Source organism: Rhopalosiphum padi, chromosome 1 (genome assembly GCF_020882245.1).
Source record: "Rhopalosiphum padi isolate XX-2018 chromosome 1, ASM2088224v1, whole genome shotgun sequence".
Classification (NCBI taxonomy): Eukaryota; Metazoa; Arthropoda; class Insecta; order Hemiptera; family Aphididae; genus Rhopalosiphum; species Rhopalosiphum padi.
In genome coordinates this window covers 56,862,299-56,886,298 of record NC_083597.1, presented here as the reverse complement: position 1 = coordinate 56,886,298, position 24,000 = coordinate 56,862,299, and the positions used below count along the sequence as shown (strand labels likewise).

General features: G+C 28.1%; 1 protein-coding gene across 1 annotated transcript in view; it reads right to left on the bottom strand.

Moving 5' to 3' along the window:
• Positions 1-1,408: 1,408 nt before the first annotated feature.
• The window catches only part of LOC132931625 (protein O-mannosyl-transferase TMTC1-like), a 97,735-nt gene continuing 75,143 nt past the window's right edge, over positions 1,409-24,000 (bottom strand). Inside the window, exon 15 of the mRNA XM_060997514.1 lies at positions 1,409-2,890. Within this exon, the coding sequence (XP_060853497.1) occupies positions 2,852-2,890 (39 nt within the window). The 3' untranslated portion in view covers positions 1,409-2,851. The remainder of the gene's footprint in view (positions 2,891-24,000) is intronic.

The window sequence follows — 24,000 nt, the reverse complement described above, 5'->3', positions numbered from 1 at the left end:
TTTCAACGTAAAAACACATTATCAGTAAAGTTGTTATTGTTACAGTCGAGACACGGGACATTCCTAATTAAACCGTTGTAAATTGTAATATCTGTTGATAATAATTTTATATTTATCATTAGTCATTTGACATTTCTGTATTGTTCAAATTGTTGCTACTCACATGGGTCTTACGTTGGTTCGTTAAAATTATTTACGAGTGCTGCAGTTTTTTTTGTTAAACATTACTTTAATTACTGTTGGAGTTATGTATCCAGTGACAGACGTGGTAGTCATGTTGTTGGAGACGCCGTTTCGACGTTGGAATTCTGATACTAAAAATGATTTACTAAAAGTTGGTAAGCCTATTCCGATTTTGTCAGCCTTGGCTCCTGACAAGAAACCAAGTAAGGTATTCTGTAGGTCATTTAATTCAAATTTATATCAAAAACGCTCTTGGTCATGTGGAAGTCATTATATACAAAAATTATTTTGTTGGCCATGTTTGTTGTTGGGTAAAATGAAGTCTGTGTGGAATACTACTGGGTATTATGATTTAAAAAATTTATCTAGGGGTATTTGTATACATCAATCATCAAAAGAACATATTCATAATCATTTAAGATTAAAAAACTTAGAAAAAAATTGTTTTACTATACTAGATGTTGTTAATGAACATGGTAATTTGTTTAAAAAAAATTATAATCATTTTTATGTTTTTAAATTACATTTATTGTGAATTCTAATGTTGTATGGGGGGGGGGGAGGGTTGATACTTAGGTTGCCTCACCAAAAAAATACTACCAGAACCGCCACTGTCTCTGCTGCTATTATACAAATAATAATACTATAATATAATATTATATATACGCTTACCTACCGCGGTGTAGATTTCACAAACGTTTAGCAACGTCGCACGGTCGACGGAAGTCCACATAATGATGGTATATCTCTGTCTCTCGTCCAACTACGACGGTCAATCGTGTTTAATATTATTATTATTATTATTTTAGACGCGTTACAGTTTGAATTTTATTTTTCTATTCGGCGGAACAAAAACATATTCCATTTCCGTACGGATATATCGAAATAATTCAATAATAATAATATAATATAACGACGTTATTAAAAACGTAAATATTATTTCTTAGAATATCATGCGATAAAACAAAAACGAGGAATTTATCCATTCCACTAAAACATCTTGTTTCGATAAAAGTATGCACATCGACTCGTGCATAATAATATGGCTACACTATTCGTAGGTATAGTAGGTATTTCGTAATAATATCGTCTACCTGTAGTATAGAGTCTGCCGCCAAACCTTAAATTCATATAAAAACGGAAAAACATAGCGTACGTTTTGGACTGCACTTATGTTTTATTAGATTTTCGTATTAAAATAATTTATTTATAATATAAGTCATAATGTTAAACGTATTAAATGTATAATATTATATGTAATAATAAAATGTATAATAAATGTATTTAAAATACCTATATATTATATATAGTATTATGATTTATATGATACAAGTGTGTTATTAATACAATGAGTTTAGAACATAATATTTATAGGTAATATTATTAGTAGGTATAATTTATTTAAAAAATATATATAATTCAAAATAATAATTATGGGTTGGTCGTCGTACAACATTTCGTACCAACATTTATGTATTATAGTTTATATTTTCGAATATTCGTTATTATTAAATTTTAAACGCGCAGCAGAATCAATATACGCCCAAACAATAATTGCTTTTTTTTTTCTCATAGAAACGCACGAGTGCTAATAAAGAATTGACTGATAAAATGCTATTTTCGTTAATACAAACTCGTCCTGTAAATAATAGATTTTAATATGTTGACGTTTCGGCGTAGTTGCGAGTATTTGTTCAGGGCGCGCAAGAGACCGATGAATCTCGTGTCTGGAAAACAATAACGGTTTAAAAACTAAAATACATTAAACATAAAAAAAAAAAAAATCAGACGGCTGGCAATACCACCATGTGGGGATTTATTTATTTTTTTAATTTATATTATAAGCCGACTGATACGAAATCAAATGTTTACAAGACGGTACGGATACTAATTTTGAAAAGTAATCTGTCGGAGAGAGGAAAAAAACGATTTTCGTTTTCTCGTTTTATGCGCTACGGCGAAGAGTCTGATATTATACAGCCATCATATTATATAGAAGTGGAAAAAAAATAACGGAGAAAAATAATTCTGTCGTGTTCTTTTCGCCGCAGAGAGGATATCACTGTTTTCCCCGGCACGAGAGGCCGTAATACGCTTTGTATAATATCAGAACTCCACATGCGCGCCTCAGACTTAAGTAAACACGTTTCTTGTTTAGATTGAGTTACATTTCCATTATCAGCAGATCTCCCTGTCCCGGCCATATTTGTTTTTAACTTCTCGTGCTCAGCGGCTGGTGTCGGCGGTAGAAGTGTCTGTCGGATGAGGGTGGCGGCAGAGTACGAGGGCTGCTGTGAACTTTGAGTCATAATGCGATTTATTCGGTAGCAAATTTCAATTTTATATAAATAAAATCACTATATTATTATACAAGTCCATAATAAATATTATTTCAGTATACAATGATTATTATTTTTTTTCTTATAACATAAATTATTATTATTATTTATTTTTTTTTTTTTACGTCGGCTACAGTTTTATTATTTATATAATATTATTATAGGATAATATATAAATATAAATATAAATATATATGTATATATATATAATGAACGTTTATTTTATTTCGTATGCCCTTTCCTCGTCCACAGTCCTGGTCGACTGTTTTTCTCCGCCATCAACCAATCGAAGACGACGTTTTCTTTATGTGTTTTTTATTAATCCAATATCACTTTCCCGGAATCATCACGTGGGATAGTTGTACACCCTGCAACAGTGACAAGAAAAAAAGATATAAATAAAAGTCATAACTACAATTTTATAAACACTGTATACAATTCGTTCATACGGTGTTGAACGGAGATTTCCCTATTTCGAACCGCGTGGGGAGATTTATCGCTGACAAAACAATTTTTTTGTATGTTTTATTAGTTGTACATTAATAAAGTTTGTGAAAATGCACCACCTCACGTCGGCGAGGTATGCGACAAAGAGGCCTATTAATTTGCAAAACCAATAATCGAAACAAATGTAGATTTTCAAATCGAGAAATATATAAATACAAAAAAAAATAATACTAATAATAACAACATCATATATAACTGACATTTTATAATAGTGTACGATAGCGTGCAAATAAAAAGTCCATATCGATATGTAGACAATATAATATACAACACTTTTAACATTTTATACGATATCGTTTACACGTTAATAACTTTAACGATATTGGTATTATAGGCAGAGTAACTGTCGAGTTCCGAACGATTTTATCTTCGGTATGAATATTATAATATTATTATTAGACTCACGCGTTATCATACGACATACACCAATATAATAATAATAATAATAATAATAATATAATAACAATAATGATAACAATACGAGCTGTCACTGCGGATATCCGATACAGAATACGTGTCCGTGAATCGAGTGTAATATACGCATATTATACATATTGTACATTATAATAGTAATCGCGCATATTGTTTCATAAAATCGATACCTTTCAATCAAAATAGGAATTATACATAAATACAATGCGAGTGACATGTTCGTGTTATGTACATATAATACATATTTTGTATTCCATATTATTATATAGATATCATTTAACATGTAAATTACATTCCAATAATAAATTGTATATAAGAAGGAAAACAATTCAATTTACAGAACTCAATTTCGCTTAGTAAATTACCAAGTAAATAAAAAAAAACTGCAGGTTACAAATTTCAGTAAACAATTAATAAGATATTGTTTTCACGGAGAATTATAATAACAGAAAAAAAATCATTTTCAAAAATAATACGTCTGTGGTTTTACTTAATTATTTATTTTAAGTAGAGATATTATTTTTTATTTTACCGGTGTACGTAATCTTTTCTACGTCACACCGTCATTTTTTTGACCACTGTAACAAAATTGTACTTAAATTTCATTGTTTTATCATGTAATCGATCAATAATTTACTTCCCTAACGTTATAACGGTTATCGTAGTTTATAAGGGTGTAGTATACTTTTTACTTTTTAGCGTTGTGACTGTCTTAAGAGAGTGCGCGCAAAACAGTATGTATTTTTTTGATTAATAATAATTTTATTCATATCTGTTGGATGGCGTATTGTATAGGCAATTTAGGTGCACCGATGTGTAGGGAAACAAAATATTTAATATAGGAATAATAATATTCATCACGACGATAATAACGTGTCAACAACCGTGCAGCGTTAGTTGTATACTACTTTTTAAATAGTAAGCGACAGCCAATCGTCAAATTGAAATAATAAAAAAAAATCACGAAAACGGAGCGACTGTTTCAGTAGTTATAATAAATTTAACTGTTCTTAATCAATTCGTCGTGTTATAAAATATACAACCGATTCAGTTGTTTTAATTAATATTATTTTTGAACATTTCATTTATACGTTTGACTTATTTCAATAATAATCTTAATAAATGTTTTAATTCGATAGTAGCAGAAACATGGGGATTATGACGTGTATTAAACCACTAAAAAAAATAATACACATTAGGTACTATTCACTATAGAACTAACTACACTATATAATTGCACACATTTTGTACGAAAAAAAAGTATGTTTTTATTTCAAGTACGTAAAATTGCGTCATTTTGAATAACTATTATTCCAGTCTCCATAGCTTTATAATGAACCGAATGATCGATCCGTTCTAGAATTGTGTCAACGAGTATTTTTTAATGCAAATTTAAAATTACATTATATCGATGTACACGAATTCGAGAAACGATATTATACTCATATACGAATAACATTTATTTCAGACATTTTTTTACTATATAAAGTACACCCGTTTGGTATTAGTTTACTATGATATTCTAACGGGCAATAGAATACTATCAGCGTGAGTGTAAATTGTATTATTACAAATGAATTTAATCTTTGCCTGAGGATTTACGAGTTTCATAGACATTATGTGTTGTAAACCGAAGATAATAATTTAATACAAGTGTCACTGCGATGAAACTTAACGCACATAAAATAGTTCCAAGTGTTGTGGATGAGGGTCGGTTGTCATTGATTAATTATTAAAAACCGCCGGTCTACCTGATGGGGGTGGTTTTTGACGAACAAAGGACGTGCAAGACCGAATACTTTTCAATAATTTATCGGGACGGCTTTTGACGCGTTTCTCTAGCTACTTCCGGAATACCATTGAGTACTGAGTGGGTTACACTTTTTGATCCTGTATATGCATTAAAAATGTTGTTTTATTTTACGCACACGTAGATACCTTGTAATCGGTAACTGGTCGATATTTCCATAATACGTACTATTCGTTGAATAAATATACAAATCAAGAACGGTTCTGTTTTTTTTCTTCGGCATATTTAAAAACTTCGCAAACGTATTAGAAATTTAGAACACAGCGTACAGTTAAACGTACAGTTTTAAACTAGAAACGTACTCTACGTTTGCAGAATAATCGTCAATAATAAATCATCAAACAGCCCGGAGAGTTAATGTTAAATAATTTACAATATCGGCAATTTTAAAATATTAACTTGGTAGTTCAAATGCACGTATAATATAATAATATACCTACATCACGCACTATTTGGTAAGCTTAAATAAAATAAAAGTAATAATAAATCGATTTGATAAAGGACGAGCGTTTGAATCATCTTCTCATAGTTCGAAGCGTTTCTTTGTACACCATACTATCGATATTATTCTCTCTTGAAAAAAAAAAAAACTACTACGACGACGACGATTAAATCACTACCTTGCGGTCGACCAACCTTTCGTCGTCGGATTTATTTCGTCTATCCGCAGCAGTGGGTACGCATTGCGACGGAATTACACCGTCGCAATCATGGACGGCAATAGGCCACCGCATCGTCACGATCTATATAATACGCGCCGCGCGTAAATATCGATTTCGTAGTAATATTACTATGGTACGAGGCAATTTTACGGCAGAAAATAAAATTATATTTACGGAAAATCTCAAATTTCGATTATTATACAAAGGACGCATTTATCATTATTATTAATATTTATTATAGATTATAGTAGGATTTTTTCATCACTTGAAACTCTTCAGTAAATTTAATCATGATGGTAAACGCATTATATACCTACCATACTTATACCATAGTTGTATATAAATGTTGACGAGTTAATGAAAAAAAAAAAAACGACCGCCGCCAAGGTAGTCGTACTTCTTTATAGATTATAATAGGTTCTTAGTGTAAATCTTCATCGAATTCAGGTCACTGTAATGGATGTGTTCAAATTGAATGTTTTTGAATAAGAAAATCGATACTGTTCGGTGACGCTGTGTCAACGTCCAGTTCTAATGATATTTTATAATTTATTTATGTGACTGTTAAAGTAATTTATTATCATTTTAGTTACACTTTAGTTTTTGTATTTTCATCTATTTTTTAAAATAATAGTAAACGAAGTTGAAAGACCCCTAAAGTAAAATCCCTTCGATTATTATTTTTAAATATTATCTAAGATTGTTTGAGGTAAATCGGTATCATTATATTATGTCATAGTTAAAATTGAATTGAACAATTTTTATCAAAATTCTTCGAACATTCGAAAAATCTGAAATATTATTTAAAAATATGCAAGACCAAATTTCATATTCAAATTATTATATGTATTTCATTGGAAGGTAACTGTTTTGATATAATTTGATATAAATTAGTAATATTTATAATAAACACCTATTTTTTTGTTAAGTATAGATGTAATACGTACTATTGAGTTATCTATAATAAAATAATATATTTAACTATTACTTTTATATTGCTGTAGACATAATATAGTTGTAGACCATCAATGATTGTGGGTGGATTTACGGTGCACATTTTTATTTGATAGGTTATGATATATTATATTTTACTCTTTCACACGATTATTTAGTGCAAAATAGAATCGCCGTACGTGCAGCATTCTTGGTTTTTCATTGTATATAATAAAAGATCACGTCCATTACTACTCACAAGTTCGAATATGTAATGTATAAACGGAGTGATTATATTTACGCCAACTAGGTAAGTTATATATTGATAAATGTGCATTATTTTTAAAGCTTTAAAAAATCATAATATTTTAAGTTTTCTATTGTTGTCTGCGGTTTTTATTCCTGAAATTTAAAAAAATTAAATACATCTCATATATGTCTAATGGTATTACGCGGTTTACGATAAAAGAATCACTCTGTACACAGTATATTTTTGAGGGAAAAAGTGTACAAAAAAGCTTGACGGGGTGGTTTATAACAGTATAGCTCATAGGGCGTCGTTGGTATTATTGGGGGACAGGGTTTCCGTGTGTATGATATAATATATACTTCGACCACTTACAAGACTTTTCACTTAGCCAGTTTTTGGTGTAGTCTATACATACACGCATTTCAGCGCTACAGTGCCGGTCGACGTGTATTATACATATATATATATATGTATTTAGAAGTTTTCACGCGAATTGTAGACCGGATGTAGTATATTAGAACCGTATACGCGTCGCTACTTCCGGATACAACGAGCACAACGATTTTGTGTAGATTATACGTATATCGAGAGTCGCTCAAACGTGTTTTGAGGAATAACGATAAATAGCGATTGATGAACATGTCTAAGTCGACGAATGTCCGCGACAACGACCTTCTTAATACTCTTTCATACACGTATCGGTCACTAGATAAAAATAATATAGCAGGAGACCAATACGATATTATAATAGTCGTGTAGTAGTGGATTTAAGTTTGTTTTTTAGGATTAAAAGTAATTAAAATAAAGAAAACAATTCACTATTCACATAAGCCGATTTCGAAAAGCGGTCGTCGCGAGTATAATATTATACCCCGGAAGAAGATATATACTTTATAAGTGCCTACAATATTATACATGACGTGTGCACCCCACACACACACGCCGCCGCGTGTTGTGCCGCACTGAATCCGATTTTCGTCGATTGTGTGTATTTTAGATTTATCGGTATCGCTTCACTTGAAATATAAGTGAAAACCGTTGTAGCTATATAATAATATAACGTATAATACGTACATCATACATCCAACACTAGACTAAGTAGGTACGCGCCTATAACAGAGTATTAGAGTCACACAAATCTATACGTATTGAGAGCTATTCAAGGTCGCCTCGACTGTAATTGAAATAACATACGACACTGTAGGTATAGTAGGTACTCTGCTGCCGGTCCAACGACTGGAGCAAGTTTATCCGTGAAAGTTTTTTAGAAAAGCGTCAAAAAAAAAAAACTAGCGAAAAACACGTAAAACAATGAACGAATGATTCACCCGTGTATGTTAAAAAATATAATAATATACGCTTTTGACGGGACCGTATACGTGCTGCAGTGTGCGCGTAGGAGGATATTATTATATGGGGCAGCTTCAGGTAGTATAAAAACAGTTTTTTTTTTCTCTCTTCTTTCATATATTCATTACGAACCTTATTCCCATAATTCATTTTTAACAACGCAGGCGGCTGCTCCGCGTAGCCCCTATAAATCGTGTCCTTTAATCCTTTTACAGCCATATTTCTCGTTGTTAATAGTGAAAAAGGTCGGAAGGAAGAGACCTGAGCTAAAGTCGTAGAAAAAAATTGTGTATACTTTAGTAATAATAATAGTAATAATAATAATAATAATAACAACAATAACAACAACAATGACACGGAAATAACACGTGTTTAGTTATCTTCTGAGAAATTGTTTTTACATTAAATACGTTTTCAATTACTGTTTCTTGCTGTAACAAAACCCTTCTGACGATAATGTGAAAATAAAATACTTGAAATCTCATACTTTTAATAGCTTTGCACTTTATTAGTTTCATTATATACATTTTTTTCGCTTATTTGAGTATATAAAATATTATGTATGTTGCATGTGGATATATTTCATAATAAAAAAATATTGGTTTTATTGATGAACAAAGATTAATGAAATCATTTAATATCGTTGAATTTGTATCATTGAGTTTTTTATTTAGTTTTTGAATTTTAATGTAAAACTTTAAGTATGTTCTAAGTGATCGTATCTGAGTACAATCAACGATTTAACCATAAAAACTTCAAAGTATCCATTACCATTAATGTTTTAAACTAGTTTTTTTTTTATATAAAACAATATTTTAAAGTAATTTATTACGCTCACAACTATACACTTTAAACCATGAACATAAATTTAGTAAAACGGTGTCAAGATAATTTCGAGTCTATAAATACTCACAAAAATTTATATTATATATTGTTATGTATAAAACTTACTTTAAGCAAAATATATGACAAATTTTTGGTCAATTAACGTTTTACAGTTCAGCAATTTTTCATAATTTTAACAAACAATTATTTATAATACTCTAAACACTGTAAAATATAAATTATTTGAAGCATCTTACTGAGATAATTGCAATCAAAATGGCATGATTAACTGTTAATCGTATAGGTAAGTAAATTTAAAATTAAACTAAAACCGACATCAATGTGTACTCGATAAGAAACAAACTACCAAATCTATTGGTACGATAGTATGGCGAATACAGCTAGCATACTACATAAACTATTTTACGTCAATCTATAGTCTATAGTTCTATACGGAATTTCATGAAATAACTCATATAAAAAAAAAACATAATGTGATACAAGTAACTATAATAATATTATATATTAAATAAGTTTAAAATAAACCATTAAAATTATTTTTTATCCACATTAGGTCAAATTTGTATTCCGTTAATGCGATTTAGTAGGTATATATTATGTCGCATAAATGTCTTGTAGAAATTTGTAGTCCTAATCACTGATTTCGCGTCAATGTTTTGAAATTTAAGCTTATGCGTTAAGTTACTGTTGGGCGGAGCCGCATAATTATATTACGAAGTACTATAATACCTTTACGGGTAAGATGATTATCGGAAATGTGACTTAAGAAATAACGGTGACAACAAGTTTAGGCGCATTTGTCAAGAACAGAACACTTTTGGGTGTAAATTTGTACAACGTTTGGGCGTAATATTTCCTTTTTTAATAGCATGTTTGGTCACATATATTTCTTTCCTTAAATTTGCATATTATACTAATTCAAGGCCTATTAGCGTTTACTAGAAGACACCACGAGGAGGTTGGCTCATAGTTTCCATTAATATGTTTTAAAACATTCTAATTTTATTTTTTTTTTATTTCTAATATATTATTTTTGTTTGTATGTAATTGTTTTATTTTTAAAGCAAAATATAGTCATAATAATTTTAATATGTAACTAAAATCGTTCACCGTGAAAACTTGCATAAGAGTATTTTTCAAAAAAGAGGTTTTTACAGTATTAAAAAAAAAAATATTCGAATTCGTCTTCGCAAATAAAAATTAGAGGGCTCAATTTTAAACTTTTTAATGTTCTCTTAGTAAAGCTTCTGTAAATAAAAGTATTAATTATGTGGATAGTATAACACTTAAGTAACTAGGTTAAAATACATACATTGTAAACAAAAAGAAACAGAGAGCATAAAATAATGCCATAATATGTTTTTATAAAAAGTCTTTTGATCACAGATTCTTGAATTTTCTTGGGCCTACAAACTATAATTCCTTACCTGTTGATATAAAAAAAGATACTTTTAAAAATGATATACAAGTTAAAATCCGTTCTGAAATGAATTCTTGAAACTTATGAGTACCTAGAATTAAGTCCCAACCTGTACTAGAATATATTTTTTTTGTATTTATTTACATTCCTTTTAATCTCAGGTCTGTAAATAATTGTTCTATTATTTTTTTCTTCATTTGTAAATAACAAATATCTGTGTTCATAATGTTATTAATATTAGCGTAATTAACTCTGTGCCTTCACCACAAGTCAAGCTTAAAGAAGATATTCATAATTTCATTCCTATTTATATTAATTAAAAATTGTATACATTTTTATCGAATAAAATTCAATAAAAAAAATTTTGTTTTTCTCTTTTAGATAAGTGTCTCAGCATTTTTATACACATTTTAATTTTTCGTCTGTTTCTTTTCTTAATTTATATATTATTTTTCTTTCAAAGCTGTTTATTTTTGAATTGAACTCCTCTTTAATTTTCATCAATAATTTTAATATTTATAATATTTTTAATCATAATTTGAATGGAAAGATTCTGGTTCATATAGTATTTGATGCAGTAATTTCTAATAATCAAGACATGATATACAGATCAGACGATTAAGCACTTATTAGATTATATTACACAAGACTTGAAATTACCAATTACAGTTTTGTGTTTGAACGTGTTATACATTTTTGGGTAATTTTTTTATACACCGCTCGAACGTGTTACTCCTGAAATAACAGGTGTGATAGGGTTGGTGCAAGGGGAGGCATTTGAAGATAGAGGGTAGTTGCGGACAAGGATATTATATATGCGCGTGGAGGGAGGCAAAGAAAAAATCTCAGTAGTTACATTAGCGTTTGACCATAAAATTCACGTCACGCGCACAGGTATTATGGTAGGTACTTGTGTCAATATTCAAAGCTCGGCCGTGTCGCCCCTTGCAACCCGTCAACACTGATGCGCCTTAAAAACGCCATCAGTATTCAACAACTGCAGTGGACTTACCCTCGTAAAAAAAATAAAAATATAAATCCCTGCTAGCAAAGGGGAAATATTATTACTGCGGTACGTGGATTGTGCAAAGGGCAGTGGGACAGGGAGCGGAATATGTATTTTGTCATGTATACAATTTTTTATATTACGACACGAGCAGAGCGGGACGGTTATGATGGAAAGGAGGATCGCAATGTCCGAAGATTTTTGTTCACGTGTATCTAGGATAATAAAAATTCCGTTTGCATAGTATCGCATCACGAAACTCGGTGTGGTCGTGTCGGTTAATATGTTTATGTGTGTCCATGTGTGTGTACGCGCGGTGTAAGTCGTGTACGTAATTTTGATTTATAAGGGTAATGGAGCGGGGGAGGAGGAGGAGGGGAAAAAATTTTGAAAAAGGGAAAACTCGTTCAGTTCGAAGGTTATTGTTTGACATTTTACGCCTTTCTTTTCTCTTTTTTTCCACCGCCGTAGCGCGGCAAACCTGATTACGTGTGGAAAACGTGAGAAGACATAAATAACTGACACGCCACCGGCCAAGGACTCTCAGCCTTCCAGTACCAGTGATAAAATTAATGACACTAAAACGGTGCACGAAGCGCGTACGATCGGATTGGACGAGTTTTCCTTAAAAACGAAAAATGTATTGTTATTTAGTCACCTGTCTGACTGCTCACATTCACACACAGCGAATATTTTCACTGTAGATTTCTATCATTATTATAGTGTGACCGACATCATTGCGCAAAGAACGTTAATCGCGAGAGACGGTTAGAGAGAAAAATAAAGAAACACTATTTCTGTAACTTTTTTAAATGTATATTCAACTACAATGATTAGGTACCTGTGCAGTGTACGTATACAAATATATATAATATAAGTTTTTTCAGTAAACTAAAACTGACTTGGAAATAAAAACAAATAATCAGAATTGCTTATAGAAGTACCTCATAAAGTATGCAACCGGAAAGTTGTAAAATGGAAAACGCTGCTTATTTTGTATTTATAGTGCAACTCCGACTGCGGCGGTGGACTGTAATTACAAGAGGATATCGGAATGGGAAAAAAGAAACGAGGGCGTATCGGTAATAACGAACCGATAATCATTATCGGGGCATTTTATTACCTAGATAGTATAGATAATAATATACTGTCTAACTGTCCAATCTCAATAACAATAATAACAATGAGAACGAGCACAGAATGATATCATTTATACAGGTTAATTTTTGTAAATCACGAGCACTCTGAATAATTAACGAATATTTTTTATGCAAACGTGTAATTTTTTTTTTTTATTACAAAATATTATTAATCACCATATTCATCGTTTTAATGATATTATAAACTATATAAATCGTATTTATCTATACAGCTAAATAATATAATATACTTTAATTATTTAAATTATTTATATTATTGTATGAATTATTGAAAACGTTTAAATAGTTAATTTTAAAAGACACTGTATTATGCTGTATAGTAGGCATCATGTGTTCTTTTCATTGATGTGTTAAATTTAAATTCAATGATAAATCATTGCATTCGAAAAATGTTTCTGATCAGAGAACGGTCCAATCGTCCTCTATTTCTAAGAAACACATATTACATATTTATATTTTACATGCGAATGCGTTTATATACCATGTTAAATTCTAATTAGTATTTTATTTTTTTTAATTTATCATTTTTCTATTAGTAATACGGCAAGTTTAATTTAAAATATTATGTTTATTATTATTATTATTATTTATGTGTATCGTGAACATTTTGAATATTTTAAATAAATTATTTAAATATGTTGAAAATGATGTCGATAAGAATAAGAATAATCATATACAGCAAACATTGAATATTCTTATCGTACTTTCAACGATTAAGTAAATGATAAAATGAAAGTTAAAAACTTCAGTCAATAACTTCTAATGGAGCTATATGAATATATCTTTTTTTTTACATTACCGTTGTTTTGTTTAATAATTTTTATAATTTGTATCCAAAAACTATTTTTGTTTGTACTTTTAATTCTATACTTGTATCTTTCAGATACAATTTTTGCTCGTATTATTTGAACATGATATTCTGAAGATCTGATTTTTTAGGTCTATCGAATTGTAAAAATGTTTACTCGCGAAATTTGACTAAAATCTGCAGGGCAGTAGAATACACAGACCCTTTCCTTTTTAACCACATTTCTCAGATCCCACGGGATGGAAAATGTTTGAGCATACCACTGAGGACGTTTATGGCTTTTGATTTGTAACATAATCCCAGGTCTTTTTATAATATTACTTATATCCATATTATATTTAATACATATTTTTTTCATTTTTTGTATTCCGGCCAACTTCGGACGGCCAAAACTCTGGGACCATAGAAAATATTTTAGGTTATACTAATATATGTACATCAAAGTACAATGTATAATATTATTATTACGATGGAAATAATAATTTTAAAATTAAAAAAAATAATTCTTGGTATGAAAAAATAACAGTTGAGCTTTTTTTATAACTAAGATGGGAATAACCAAACTACATAGTTGCGTTGAACAATTATTTATAGAGTTAAAATTTAATTAATTTATCAATTTGTATACATATGATATTTTATGTGTTTTTAAATAACGAAATAAATATTCATATTAGTATTGCGTTAACCCGAAGATAAAAACAATAAAAAAATATGCTTATAGTGTATATTTTAAAATAAATACATTTTACTCAGAAGAATCACAATTTTAAGTATTATAATTTATTAAAACTCTTATTTATAACAGTTGATATTCATTTTCATAGTAATGAATACTTACAACTTGTGAATTAGCAAAATTCTGATTTAAAGATAAATTTTAATGGAATTATTAATACTCCAACTAAAAATATAAAAGTGATTTGGTATTATATGTAATTGAAATAAAAAATTTCGAACATTTTAAATAAATTAAGTAATTTCTGAAAATGTGAATAATGAAACTTAAAATATTATTCAATTAAATGTATAATATTTATGTTAATGATGTCTTGAATCAAAATTAAATATAAATTTATATTTATTTAGACACGATTCAAATTTTGACGACGTTCAAAATAAAAATATTATATTTTTTAATGAAGTTGAATAATTTGTAATATTTCAAAACAATTTGAGAGTGTAGTTACAAATTAACTTGAAGTAAGTAAAAATAATATATAAATATTATATAACTACACCAATGTTTATGAAAAAAAATAATAATAATAATAATAACAACATAAAAGCCTATAGAAGTATTTATATTCGCGTTTATATTCATTTTACGGTCTAAATTCGATATATTATACATTATACACACCCATATATAATATATATATATCTTATATATATAGTAATAAAACGGTAGTTCCGGTTACGTTCGGCTCTGTTCCGACAAGCCGTATATAGTACTATAACAGAAATTGCTTTGTAGGCGAATAACACGCATTTTGTGTGTCCCTCCCATTCGATGTCAATTTCTGCTCTGGGCTTTGGGGCGGCAGTGGCAGTGGTCGTAAATTTTAATTTCAAATGGTTTTTGGACGCGCCTGGCTATTCCCACACCCCGATGTAAATAGCATCTTGATGCGACATTTTGTCTAGGTCACGTATTTTACCCACTGAAGTTTGAAAACATAATAATAATATACAACATACAGTATCGTTTGTTCGAAACAATATCGGTAAAAATGTTTGTTTTCAGACATCTCCCGACACAAAAATATCTCTGAAATAGACATTTCCCAAAGAAGAAGAGTACTCGTATGATATGGGTCCACCCTCTCGGCAACGCGAAGCCCTCTCAATAACGGTAGATTTTCTCGTGGCTAGTTTCGTATATGCATTTATATATTATATATATATATATAATATATGTATATAACTATAGTCATGGAGAATAATAAAAATAATAATATCCATATTTCCGTGAACCAATTCATTTTTCTTTTTGGAGAATAACGTTTATAAATTATTGCGTCGGCGTTTTTAAAATCTGTGGATTTCGCATTATGATTTAATCATACAGAGAGTATAAGTTTATAATTAGGAAAATATACAATTAATACAATTATTATAAAAACAACGAAAAAAAAGCGTTAAAAAATGGCGAAGTGATGTAAATTAAAAACCATTCTCGCTGTGATAACAATTAGGACGGAGTTCCTTTACACTTTTAAGAATGGCCCACGCGAACGATGGCCTTTGATAAAAAGATAAAAAATAGACCATTATTTATCGAATTTACGGCGAGGATATTTAATGGAGTTGCCCCGAGCGTATAATGGTCTCGCACTCAGCCCGCGCGCGAAAACTCGTTTTTGCGATAAGAGTCCCGAGTACCTACCCACCGATATTATAACGTTACAAAAAAATAAAAAAATAAGAATAACAACAAAAACACTTCAAAATTAAATATTTCGCTCCAATTAGAAAATAAAACAAGACATTAAGCATATTGTCTTTGGGGAAACGAAAAAAGAAAAAGCGAAAAATAATACGCGTTGTAGATAAATAGGTATGGAATATTATCATAATAATATACGCGTGACGTTAAATTTATTGTATTCGTATCGTATGTCGTGTTAATAAATTCGAAAACTCGGAAAGTGTTGTTAATAATAATAACGAAGTCAAATAGAGGCGTCTGTTAATATAACGCAGTACGTGCAGTGCCTATATAAAATAATACAATACCTACTGCATTAGTATACATTCACGAAATACTCATATTTCAAATGGTATTTAGTTTCGATGTAAAACCGTTCTTTTTTTTTTCTCTAAAATTATTTCCTAAGTAAACGATATGTACACCTATATGGTTTTCACGTACACGATTGCCGTAATAATAAAGACATTTCCAAATTGATTCACCGAGACAAATACGAAATTGTCAGATACCTAAAACAAGCGAATTTTGTTTTAGTGCACTGTGTAATGAGTTTTTGAATAGTCGTTTAGTTTTTTTTTTTTTTGCAAATTAACACTATACGAGTAAATACCATATTTTTGAATATACATCAGGGTGATTCACCAACAAGTTCATTTTATTCTTTATTTATTTTTTTTTATGGCATTTAAAGGTTGTATCAAAGCATAACAAACTGTTAATAGCTAACCAAATACTCGTTTAAATTTAAATTAAGTAAAATAAAAACCATCGTCTTAATAATATTTACAAAATAAAAGAGGGAGGTTTCGTCTGAAAACATTTTGTACTAAACACGATGTTTTAAAAGAATACAAGTATTTAAAAATATGATTCTAAGTGTACTCAAAAACTTAAAAATCAGAATTTAAATAAATGCATAATTAAAAAATACACTAAGGGTTATCATACTTAATGAATTTCTCAGTATCTATTTTATTTAGCACCTATTAAAATGTATACATTACTTACATTATTTCTGTAATCCATGTATTATGCAACGCACTATAGCTTTTAATTCACACCATTTGAGTAGGGAAGGTTGAAAATAGCATACTCTTTTTTTATTAAAAACGACAACTATATTAATGGAACTGCATATTAATATAATAAGAACACAATTTATTTGTCATTCTCCGGTGTGATATTATAGTAAACGTCTGCATTCGTGTTCGTATTTATTACTGTGCTAATGCATGTTTGTTAAAATATATATATATATATATATATATATATAGCGTGATATTATGTTATGTTGGATTAAATGCAATCTTATTAACTTTTTAAAAAACTCCATACATTATAATAATAATAGAAGTAATAAATTCTTTATGGCTTGTTGAAAACACGTCACTCAATTATTAGTCACTAGAGACTCAGAGTACTCGAATAAATTTCTAGGAGATCTAAAAAGAACAAAAGAGAATAATAATCGGAGGGTGGATATCAAAATTGTATGTTGGCATGTTGGCTTAAAGTTCTGCGGAAGCCTTAAATCAAAATAAAAACGATAATCGATGGGATATCAGCGAAAACTTGATAACCTATCTTTTAATCAATTAATAGTAAACGTACCTATATATTAATTCAAATATATTTCACATATCGTGGAAAAAGAATAATATCCTAAGAAATAAAATGTAAACAATATTTAGTTTTAGTTCGTTTTTAATTAAAAAAACGCAGGGATACAATGAAATAATTTTATTATTAAATCTTCCCGCATTGGATTGAGTGGTAACTGTTATACAGGTAGTTGTATTATATACATTTGTCTTTAATTATTGTCCATTACGCGCCCAAATCGTTAACAATGCTTATCACAAGTGTGCAGTAGGGAGATTATGTTCTTTGTTGATCGATATATTTATACTTATCAGTAATAAGTTATTACTATACATATGCATGCCACTAATCTAAACTTATCCAATATGCAATTATATGTTTATATTCCCAGTGGAGTGATGGATACCAGACGACGTAATTGAACAACAGTATGAAACGGCCCCGTGAAACTATGCATTTTTTACAATCGAAACTATGGCGTCCTATATTTTAAATTTTATTTTTATTTTCTACTCAAGTGGTCTTCAATATTGTACCTTATCAATCAAGGAGAAATGATGTGCAATACTTTTAATTCGTCGTTTTTTTTTACTTATACACATATATTTATTTATATTTATTATTAGTAACAGCTATAGTCATATTGTCGAAAGCAATCAAAAGAAAAATTATCAATCAAAGAAAAATATCTGATATAGAAACACATAGGTATTAAATAATACTTAATCATTATTAAGTTACCCTATAATATCATATAAAAACCATTTTGTGGGTGTGATACTTTTTTTCCGTTTATGTTATTTAACGTTAAAATACAATCGGATTGTTGTGAGTAGATATTTTTAAAATAAATAAGATTAATGGCTGCGGTAATCGGTAATTTTTGATTTTTTGTATCATAAAATAGATTAAAAAGTTTTTTTTGTTCAGCTTGATAATTTAAATTAAGCTAACTTATCCTCATTTATTGATAGTAAAACATAATAAAGCAATAATTGGTAATATTAAGGCTAAAACGCGAAGTTATTTATTTGTTTTTACGATTTTCTATAAAATATTGTTCATCCATGAGTATTAAGGTATTTTTATGCGTTGGAAAAAATAATAAAACAGACATTGCTTTATTATAAAATCATTAAAATAGTATTATGTATTGTTTTATTTTTTTATTATTTTTTTTCTGAAATGTCAATACTATACATTATAATTGCACTTTGAAAATAAAAAGTAAACAAATATAATAGATTTTGTAAACTATAATTATTATATTCGTTCATATTATGCATTTTAATCCAATATAAATGAACTGATTCTGAAAAAAAAACTATTGTGAAAAATTAAAATACATAAATGAATTATTAATTAAATTAAAACAATGTTTATGTCTTTACATAAATTAAGTTATGTCTTTGTTTGTATGTGAATGCAGCTAAAATATGTCATTGACTATGTCAAATGATTCTTTACTTATATTTTTTGTCTTCTTATGATTATTCATTAAAATATAATATTGGTTAATAATATTAATAATAATAAAAAATCTTAATAAAATATTTAAATCTTAAAAAACTAGAAAAATTATTAGTGCGTTTCTAAATCTATTTCAAACCTTTGATATCGTCTGGCAACAAAGTAAACTTTTAAACTAAAATTTATAAAATCTATTTTTTTTTTAAATTATTAAATCACTGTCTCAAATGACACTCACCACAAAGACATCTAAATTACGATTATACAAAATGTGTTTTGAACCTTCTACAAACTTCTTCTATCCAATCTCTATGACTATTGCAACCACCCCATCTTCCATTATTTTTTTTTTACCATCTTAAGAGATAGACGTCTTAATTGCAAAGTACCAAGTGTTCATGTTTTATATTTGAATAAATAGCCTCACGCATTTAAGTTACATTAATAGATGGATTCATCACAGAATACTAAATTACCACCTATTAACCACATCACTTACACTGTCTTATTGTAACAAATAAACGTAAGAGATTGTTATAGTTATGATGAAAAAATAACATACTATGATCCGGTGATTAAATAAAAATTTAGTTCCAGTGAATATATATTTAAATTATGCTTGTGAGTGTCGTTTTAAAATTTTTGTCGGATTTTGATAAAAATTGTCTATATTCCATCAAAAGAAAACCTTTTAATTTATTTTGGTCGTATTAGGAGTATAATATTTGCTATATTACAATAAACTAATAACAAATTAAATGTATTATATTTACTATACTAAAGCATACATATATAATATATATATATAGACTCGCCATTATAAAAATTCGTTTACCAAAACGAGAAATTTAATGTTGGATTAAATTAGTTCATATTTGACTACTATAGTATGACTATATGAGTACTATATGAATGGAAAACATCAAAAGAGATATTTTAAGATCATAGTAGTTAGACCACTATTATAGTGGTTAAGCGCTCAAAGGCGTTTTGTAGTATTTTAGTTAAAGGCAATTCGTACAATATTCCGGTAAAAAATACAATAAAAATATACAAGATACAAAAGAGGAAAAATAATGATGGTCAAAGGTTCAGAATATTAATTTAATCAGTACAACATTTCATCTTAAATAAATAAAAAAATAACTAGTGTAATTTAAATACTCTGAGATGAAAGATGATTTATGGTAAAAATGTAACAAGAAATTTTTATTTCTTTATTTTCTTTTTATGTAATAAGAAAAATGTGTATTATATACAAACATAAATGGATTACAGGTGCCTAGAACACTATTGAGAATGGCATTTACTAAAATATAGTAAATATGATTAAAACATTACAAATCACCCAAGTATACAGTTTTAATGTAATCCAACAATCATGGATACATCCTTAGCAAATAATAAAATAAATATTAAACTTTCGTTTATGGCACGCTGAAGAAATAATGACGACTTCTGTATTGAAATAGAATCTAATCTAGATCCTAATTGGTATTGAATTTCATCATTTCCGATTTATTGCAACTACATAGAAAGGTATGAAAGAAAAGAGCGACTAGGTTTCATGTTACATATTCTTCAAGGAATCGACGAAATCAGAATTTACTATACGTATAAATGTACATAAAATGGTTTAATGAATTTTTTTGGCAATGCTATTGATTCCGAGTTTAGTAGTCTGTACCCAACGATAGGATGCTAACAAAGTAATATTGTGATTCGAATTCTACCCAGAAATAGCAATAAAAGCAACAAATTCAGAAAATTACATTTTCTGACGATTTTAGTTATGCAAAGCACGTAAACAGTGTTGAACATCGATATATGACTACGAAATATTTTTTTTTCTATGGTAAAAAAGTTTGTATTCATATTATATTTTTTGAAACTATACTTAAATATAGACCCTCCTTATTTAAACCTTATATCGGATGATTGCTTTACGTGTTATATTGAAAAAAATTCAATAAATATATTGGAATTCGTTTGCATAATATAGTAGTTGAGATACCAAACTTGATTTATTTTATAACTAAAACAAAATCGAATGTATAAGTCTATTTTGAACTTAAATTAATTAAAAACAGATTAATTCCAGGTAAATTTAAACAGTTATTTAAACGATAAATAATAATTTAGTAAATATAAAATATTTTCGTTACGGTTCGGGTATTTTTTGTGATAGTAGTTTAATTTTAAGGGTAATACAAAAATAAATAAATAATAATAATAACTTAAATCTACTAACTAATGAGTGTAACACTTCTAAATCAGGGATGTCCAACCTTTTGGGAGACTTGTGTCACATAATTACTCGAGTAAAAATAATTATAGACCACATTTTCCAAATGCATATAACTACAAAAGGTAAAACCATGATATTATCCTTTTTTTTATATAATAAATTGTATTAAAATTAATAACTAAATTAATGCATATTAACATACTGTAGTAATGAATAGTATGTATAATTATTAGCTAAGTATTCCTGCATTTTATTTTTGATATGACGTATAGTTTTGTATACTTGGTATAGATATATTTCTAATAGTATAAGTATAGTAAGTATGTACTATCAATCGATAGTTTTGGAATTGAAAGGCGGGCAATAACATGTATCGAGAGATGTAGCCGATGTAGGTTGGATATCATCCTTGCTGTAAACGGATCATATAGGAACTTTTAATTTCCGTTTGGCACTGTGAGAATATTTTTAGGAATACGAAATAATATCACGATGGTATATTACAGCTAATAAATACAAAATATATTATTATTTTTATAGGAATCAATCTTTTGAGAAATCTGATTCATTCAAAAAATTGTTTGTGTCATGTTTAATTGCATTTTTTGATATTTTGTACTATTTAGAATGGATATTTACAATTCGTTTTAAATAACGATGAAATTATTGTAGTAATCAATATAACTACATTAATCTAGACTTTAAGACATAAAATTAATTTATTTTTTCTGAAAGTTTTGGTTTTTAGGACAAATCGGATTTTTCAATAATTGACTGATTCAATTATTTGGTAATTAATTACAGTATGATTCATTGTAGTAATATAAAATTATAAAATATATATAAAATTGTAATTAATAATTAGATATATAATTTTCGACATATTTGATAACGTTCAGGTAACAAAAAATCACGATTCTTTCAAATAGTTAATAATTATGGTAGAATATTAAAAACATCTCAATTTGTTATTATGTTATAATTCTATAAACATAAATTAAATATAATTTGCGATAATTTGTGTCTGTTATACTCATTTTGTATACTTTATTTAGTATATTTTTGATAAACATTATATATTATCATATTAAACATTGATAAACTTTATTACTGTAACATTAAAATTGTAAAAAAAAGTATAGGTTTTTTAATTATTGAGCTTATTAAAAATATAATTCAAGTTTATATATATATATATATATATATATATATATTATATTTAAACCTATTGAAATTATTTTTAATATTATAAGATTAAACATCATATTGAATTTTAAATTTGTATTAGATTAAAAAAAATACGAGAAATTTAGATGTTTATTATACGAGTAGTTTAATATTGTGTATACAATACAAAAAATCATCTGATTGTTTATTCAATTTTTATAAACAAATTGTTGGATTTAAACTTTCAACTTTATAACAGAAAAAATCTAATTTCTTAGAAATATTTTTTTGGAAATACATTCAGTTAATTGGAAGTCCATAACATGCAAGTTTTATTATAAATGTCATCAAGTTACTTTAGTGAATCACACTACAGATCAAAAAAATGTAAGTTATAACTTTATAAGACACAAATATAATATAAAAAGGTTGGAATACCAATATATCTGTGTTATATCTACAGTGTTAAATGGTAAAATACAAAATACAATCGTATACCGTAAACAAATATCGTTTCTGATTTTAATTGCTTTAAATATTTAATCCGTGAGCATTTTAATAAAGATAATATATTCTAGTAAATAAACCACAATAACCTAAGTCTAGACAACAACATCATCTCGTTTATAGTAGATACAAAGAACATGAATCGTATTATTAATTGGGGATTTACAAACATACGGTATTAGAAATCTGAAAATGACTTTGTATAAATAATATAATAATTATTTAATCTGTAGTAAACATTATTTTAGGAATTAATTTGATATCATGATATAGATGTGTAATGTATTAAAAACAATGAGTCAGTATACTAATATTTATTGTATATACCTAATAATTGTTATAACTTAAAAAATTTCAGGACTTACATAAAATAGTGAAAAAATATTCGATTATAATATTATATATTGTTATTTTGTTAAATGTGCAGTGCTTCCGATCGGTAGGGAATAAAGATTACGAAGACCGTAGGAAATATTAGAGTAAAATAATCACGTATTGGTTGCAAATCAAAAACTGAAAATTAATGCAATTCAAGAAACTATAATACTATACCTGTTACCCATAGAAATTCTATTAAAAAAGAAATTGAATTTTTTGTTGAAAAATGATATAAATATATTGTGTAGGTATAATAATAATAATAATGTTAAGGTATAATACGAATTCGCTGGGTCATCACTTCATAATATTATTATGCTCAGAGTGCTCAGACACAGGCGTATAAATGTTTTAACGTCGACCGTACAACATTATGGTTTACCCACATTATGAATCATCCGTGCGGCAAAAACACAATGTTTAATATGTTTTTTCCAATCCATTTTATTAGTTCCCTTTCAGGAATCCAGCAGGAATTGGCGTGTGAA